At 33.0% G+C, this 6,274-nt stretch overlaps 1 protein-coding gene across 1 annotated transcript; it reads right to left on the bottom strand.

Moving 5' to 3' along the window:
• Nucleotides 1–3,838: 3,838 nt before the first annotated feature.
• Nucleotides 3,839–5,810, bottom strand: LOC131844267 (uncharacterized). Its single transcript, XM_059193103.1, has one exon. The coding sequence runs from the start codon at nucleotides 5,706–5,708 to the stop codon at nucleotides 3,957–3,959; it is 1,752 nt and encodes a 583-aa protein (XP_059049086.1). The 5' UTR covers nucleotides 5,709–5,810; the 3' UTR covers nucleotides 3,839–3,956.
• Nucleotides 5,811–6,274: the final 464 nt, after the last annotated feature.

The following is a 6,274-nucleotide window of genomic DNA, read 5'->3' as shown; positions in this document are numbered from 1 at the left end:
CAATATACCAGCTCGCCTCCTGCCATATTGTATTTCGTATACCCCACGAAACTTGGTCATATAAAGTATAGCTAACTACAATGCCGATAGCTGTCTATGCATCTGACTATCACATCTGGAATAACAGTCCTGAAGGTTATGTTTTTATATATTTTTTTTTAATTATTACATTTTCTCTTGTCCCACAATCAGAAATAACTGCTATTTTGCATCAGTTTACTTTTTACGCACACATTGTCACAAAATTCGCTCTCTCTTAGTGTAGAACTGTTTCTTGGAAAAAAGTTAGGGATACCTTCACGACTTCTCTCAGATGGGGTGGTCAGTAACTGTCTTCAAGACAGTATTAATACAGTAATGTTCAAATTCAATGTGGTAGAGCGAACCTACCGCCATCTTTTGGATTGATTTGGTTTGTTATCAGTGTTTACATCACCAAAGAGTCAATGAGAAATATAAAAGAATTAGGCCACGATGCACTCACGGTTCCTGTGGAAAAAGTGGTTTATAAATATTCACATTGAATTTAAAGTTATATATTTATCTTTTTAAATCTTTCGACCTTATCCAACTTAATAAATGAGAATTCGTGTGTTCATGTGACCACTACAAAAATATTTATAGAATCATAAAGGAAACCTAATGTTTTTATATCAATAAATATTATTTCTCGCCTAGAATTACCTATCTTGTATTCTATTGTATAGACCCCTATACATAATTTAATATTTGTATAATGCTCTATACAATTGAGCATTGCACAAAATTTTACAGTACAAGTATTTAACTGTATTTCTTATTATAATTTTTCTAAAGGCACTCTTATATGTTCATTTTCTTGTGATATTTTTGTCCTTCTTATTTGCTATGTTATTTATTAAAGTCACACATTTAGTAATAATAAGTGAACATTAATTTTACGGCATTTATACCCACAAACATATTTATTTTTATAAAATACAGAAGAAAAACAGATCTGTAAATCGCTATGGCACACTCGATGCGGTAAAATCGTTATAATCATACCTATTCCACTTTACAGTAGCAATAGTCTGTACAGAGTATTTTACAATTTCAATAGTCTAGCATTCTCGCACGATATGAATTGGTTGAAGTGTTTTTCTACCAAGTTAGTCGTTTTGTTTATACATAACACAAACTCTGATTACCATGGGACTAGATAACGCTGTGTTAATTGTCCAGAGTCGTTTATTTATTTATTTTATATATACACGTATATGTATGTGTGTACTGACAATTTCAATAGGTATTGTATATATATTTGCACTTGCAAGAGTATTATCGCTGTTTGTTATAATTTTTTTTTCTTTTCTCGTTCATACTTCCTTGTTCTATATTTTATTGAAATTCACTATTCAAAATTATTTTAATATTTATAAATAAATTTATGATCACCGAAGTTCATAAATTGGTACATTTAAACATTATTATGACATGACCTGGCCATAATACTATCAACTAACTGTTTTGTTACAAAATTAATTTATTTCATATCAACTATTCACGGTATAAATGTAACGATTTATCGTGGCGTGTATTGCCAGCATTATCATTGTATGGTGAGACGCATTTCTACTATTGTTACTCTCCTCTTTTTATTTAAATTGTTTTATTTAATGATATTCGTATATAGAGATTAATATATTTGGAACTTTAATCAAAGTGCAATATTAAGAAATGAAATATAATGTAATACTCATTAATAGATTTATTGTTAGAGAACCGACTTGTAATCGTCAATCGACCGACCGGTAATCGTAAAATTCTATAGAGATAGAACAACCCTTACGAGAAAACGTTTTAGATAAAAAAATATTTATTCATGTCCTATACCCTATCGACCTCTTGTTTTTTCCACTTTTTGAAAATACACTAATAACAAGTGGTTATTTTTAAAATGTTATCATTCACAATCATTTAATTTATATTAAACTAGTTCTCAATCTTAATTCTAATTATATAAATAGAATGTCGGCCGTATAGATCACCTATGGGTACATTGATACAATTATACATTTAAAAAATGATAACTTTAGTGTACACTTTGTACAAACGAGGCGTCAATATATCGGACGTTCGTAAATAATAGTGTCTCGTTAAATATTTCAAAACAAATATGTGATTTTCATTCTATTAAGTATTTGACGTAACATGTTACAAAGCATATTTGATGCAATGAATTATTTCATATTTAATACGTGAAGCAAAAACGGACGGCGGAGTATAATATTTCGCACACTTTTAGATTATATAGAAAAGGAGTGCACAATGTTAATTTTATTTAATCAGTAAAAAAAACGTTACAGGCACTACCACGTATTTGCACAGACACACATAATATACTCTATTGTTTATTGTTAAAATATATATTTGTAATTGTTAGTTCGATTGTGTTTTGACCACTGCGCGATAAGTTACTATTATTATAACTAGTTACTATTATCATGTCGGTTAATCGAAGCAATTTTTTAATTGTAAGAAAATAATATTGTAATTTTATTTTTCATTTCTAATGGATGAATATATGTTTTATTTTTAAATTATTTTATGTAAGATTATTCCCTCCAATAAGTTACCTATGGTGTTTTTTTCTAATGGATGAATATAGAACGGTCCCTTTTATGTTTCTGGCGTTTATATGCTACGGTAATCATCTACCATCAGATGGACCGTATGCTTGTTTGCCACCATCGTAGTATGATAAAAAAATGGTGTGCACTGGCGGGGTATCGGTGATAGGCTGAGCTTTATATCAGGTGAGTTTACCCATCGTAATACGGCTAACTCACCAGAAATTGGCCACGATGGTTTCTAGGTAAGATCGTCTGGAGCTCGACCTGATTAAGCTCTATATAGTTAGTAATGAGATCATCAGTTCCCATTACTAAATATGTCCTCCTCTACGAATGTGACTAAAAGCAATAACTAAAGGTTTTAGAAGATATTTTGTCAGGCTTCTATTGTTTTAGTTATTGATATCAGAGTTAATCAACTGATTAATCAAATCAAGTACTCTTTATTACGATTAAAATTTAAAAAGCAATGATTGTTTGTTATCTGTATGATTTAATAAAATGCTAGTATAGTACTGTGATTTGAGTGTATTTTTTTATCTAGAGATCGTTCCATGAAGGAAATCCCGAGGACTAAAATTTAATTTGAACTTAATCGTCTTGATGAAAAACGGCCTGTTTGTGAAAATTTGTCGTGTTCACGTGATTTCGTTCATGGGTTGATATGTGTGTATTCCATTGTTAGATAAGACGATGATCACTTTTTCTATTAATATGATTTATGTTAAACAAGGTACAAAATATGCTACATGTGATATGAATGTGTATTTGAAAGTATATATAATGTTTTATTTAAAGATTGAAATATTTAACACGGTGCCGTCGATGTACTAAATATTAATAAACTATGTTTGACGGTTTATATTATGTGAATATACATATAATTAAATTTTTATGTTTTATTTCCAAGTTTGTAGCGTAGACAAAATATGTCTACCAATTTTGGTATATGTATGCGACCAATAAGAGATCTATTGATAAAAAATCATCAAAATCTATTTTTTTTTATACACAACAGCCAAAAGGAACCGTACGCGACTTACTTTTACACTATAGAAATTTCATGTATTTTTTACCAACTTTGTAAGGACTTTTATAAAGTGACCATAATATAATAGAATCCAGTAGGTAAATATAAGAATCCAATAATAATGCTTCAATCGTTGGCAGTTGAAACTTCGTCAGCTTTTTCCTACCTACATTCCTAATGCGACACAGCAATAACGAAGAGGAAAAAACTACTATAATTAAATGACTTATATAATTCTTAAAAATCTTATACCGTTCTTATACAATATATCTTAAAGGAATACAATACATTAAAAGTTCCTACGAATTAAATTACTTATAAAATAAATTCAACTAACGTTGGGACCGTGGTGTGGTATGTGAGTTAATATCCAGTTCAGTACCAGTAGTGGATTTAGTAAAGCTTTGTGCTGAATTTCTAGAGATCACACGTCGAGCCCACGCTAAGTCGCGACTACTTCTCGACTTACGACTCCGAGATTTCGTACTTCTTGTGCTGATCGACTCGCTGGAGTTGCAACTCTCAGTACCAGTCCAAACAGATTCACTTCCTTGATCTTGACAGTACGTCAGTTCTGACCGCGTAACAGTGCTTGTCGAGTATTGTGATCTACCTTTTCGTTTAGTTGTGCCCGGCGTCCTGTCAATGCGCAATTGTGCAATCGACGTCTCTAATTTAGGAGGGCTTATCGACTGTTTGGATGGACCCATGTCGACTGCAATACTATTATCATCACTTTCATTTTTTGACGGCAATGGCGATCCAATATCAGAATCCTCGTCGCTTAATATCACGTCCATAAGCTTCTCGGTGTTCTCATTCAGATCATAAACTTTCTGTGTACTAACTGAAGACGTTTTTGTTTTTGATGGTAGTACGTGCATTCGCTTGTTCTCATTATAGTAAACGGCCCTTTGATTCGCTGTTAATGTACGCGGAACATTTGTATCCACATTGGCGCACTCGACATTTTTAGACCATGATTTCTTCGACCGACCTACACATCTGCAGTTATTCCCGTCTCCGAATATATAGTTGTAACACATCTGCAATAAATATATAGCCGCTGCTGCTAACAACACTAGGCCGACGTACAACTGCGGCGTCCAATCTGTATTTACATAAATAAAGGATTGTGTAAGTATCTTCAAAGGATTCCAGTTAGAGGACCCTGCACTTTCATATTGGAAAAGATTGCGGCGTGAAAGACCTTTACCATAACTTTGTACTGCTGCTGCTACTCTTAAGACACCTCCGTAGGCCGCATACAGCTTTTCATCGATCAAATGCGGTGCGACATCTCTCTTCATCCAATGCCACAGTTCGTTATTGTAATTTACAAAATCGGGATGTCGACAGTCTTTGGGCGAACTATCTAAAATACATCTTGAAACAGTAGTATAATATTTGAGCAAAATATTCTGCGAGTTTGGAGAAGTTAAACTCACTAGACCGCCCGATTTGAATGGCAGTGCAATAGCAGATGGGCTATCGTAATCATCTAATTTTGGCAACGGCAAATGAATACACGAATTAGAATCGCGTTTAGTCACCAAACATCCGCATGGGTGGTAGAATTTTCCAGACCCTATCAGAATTTTAACAACGGTCAGGTTTGACCAAGGTGGTACTTTATCGGGTTGTTTCCATCCTAAACCTTGAGTATTTAAACTCCGTTTCAGCTCATCAAAGAAGTCATGTAATTGCCTAGCGCTTCTATACGGTATATATCCGGCATAATACGCAAATCGAACGGTAGGTAGCAATTCACTTCTTAAATGCCCTCCAATAGTATCTGCTAAAGCTTCTTTAAGTATGGCTGCAGTATAAACATCTTGGTCTCTTTGAACCATTTGCAATGCCTCACGGAAGTACCGTAGAGTATCTCTTGTATACTTCTTATCAACTTTGTCGGGCGTAACGGGAGATGGCATAAGCTGTTCAAACATTTCTCTAGCTCGTAATTTGGCCAGTTCTTCTTGATTCCAACAATCAGACTTAGACTTATTACAAAATATAGTGGTACCAACATTGCTGGACATTGTACATGTAGCAGTAGCAATAATAAGAAATGTGCGAAACATTTAATTGTTATTTTTATCTTCGAAAAACATTATGCAATATATAAAGGTAGGTATAAAGTTTTCGTAAAAAATATTTGATATTGCAAGAACTGGTCAATGCTACGTTTGTGCGTCAAATTAGACACAATTGTACATGTTGATATACAATCTTTTTTCTATTTATTGTTTGAAAATTAGTTCAAACCTGGGCATGAAACTTTAATTAATGGTAAGTAAGCATACAATCTGCCTCAAACGATCTCTCTTATAACGGAAATATATATATTACGTAGCCCCGAGGGGCAACATCCCTGGGTAACTGGGCTGGTAGCGTCTAGCGGCCGGTTTCTAAATCTAACTTAAATTATAAAATGTAAGTTAGGGACTATATATATATATATACATATTTAGATTAACTTATCCTAACTTAAGAGGTAGTACCATACTTGGGGCTGGTTATATCATATTTTTTTATTTTTATTTTTAGAAAGTGTACAGAAATGACTCTTCGATTAACATACTGTCAGTCTCTTTTCTTTTGACAGTTTGTCTGATGTCAGAATATTCGCCTTGACAAGTTCATCAGT

This window comes from Achroia grisella, unplaced genomic scaffold (assembly GCF_030625045.1).
Source record: "Achroia grisella isolate CSIRO2021 unplaced genomic scaffold, CSIRO_AGI_Agris_v1 utg402, whole genome shotgun sequence".
Lineage (NCBI taxonomy): Eukaryota > Metazoa > Arthropoda > Insecta > Lepidoptera > Pyralidae > Achroia > Achroia grisella.
Note: the sequence above shows the minus strand (reverse complement) of the source record. Positions and strands in the feature narration are given on the sequence as shown.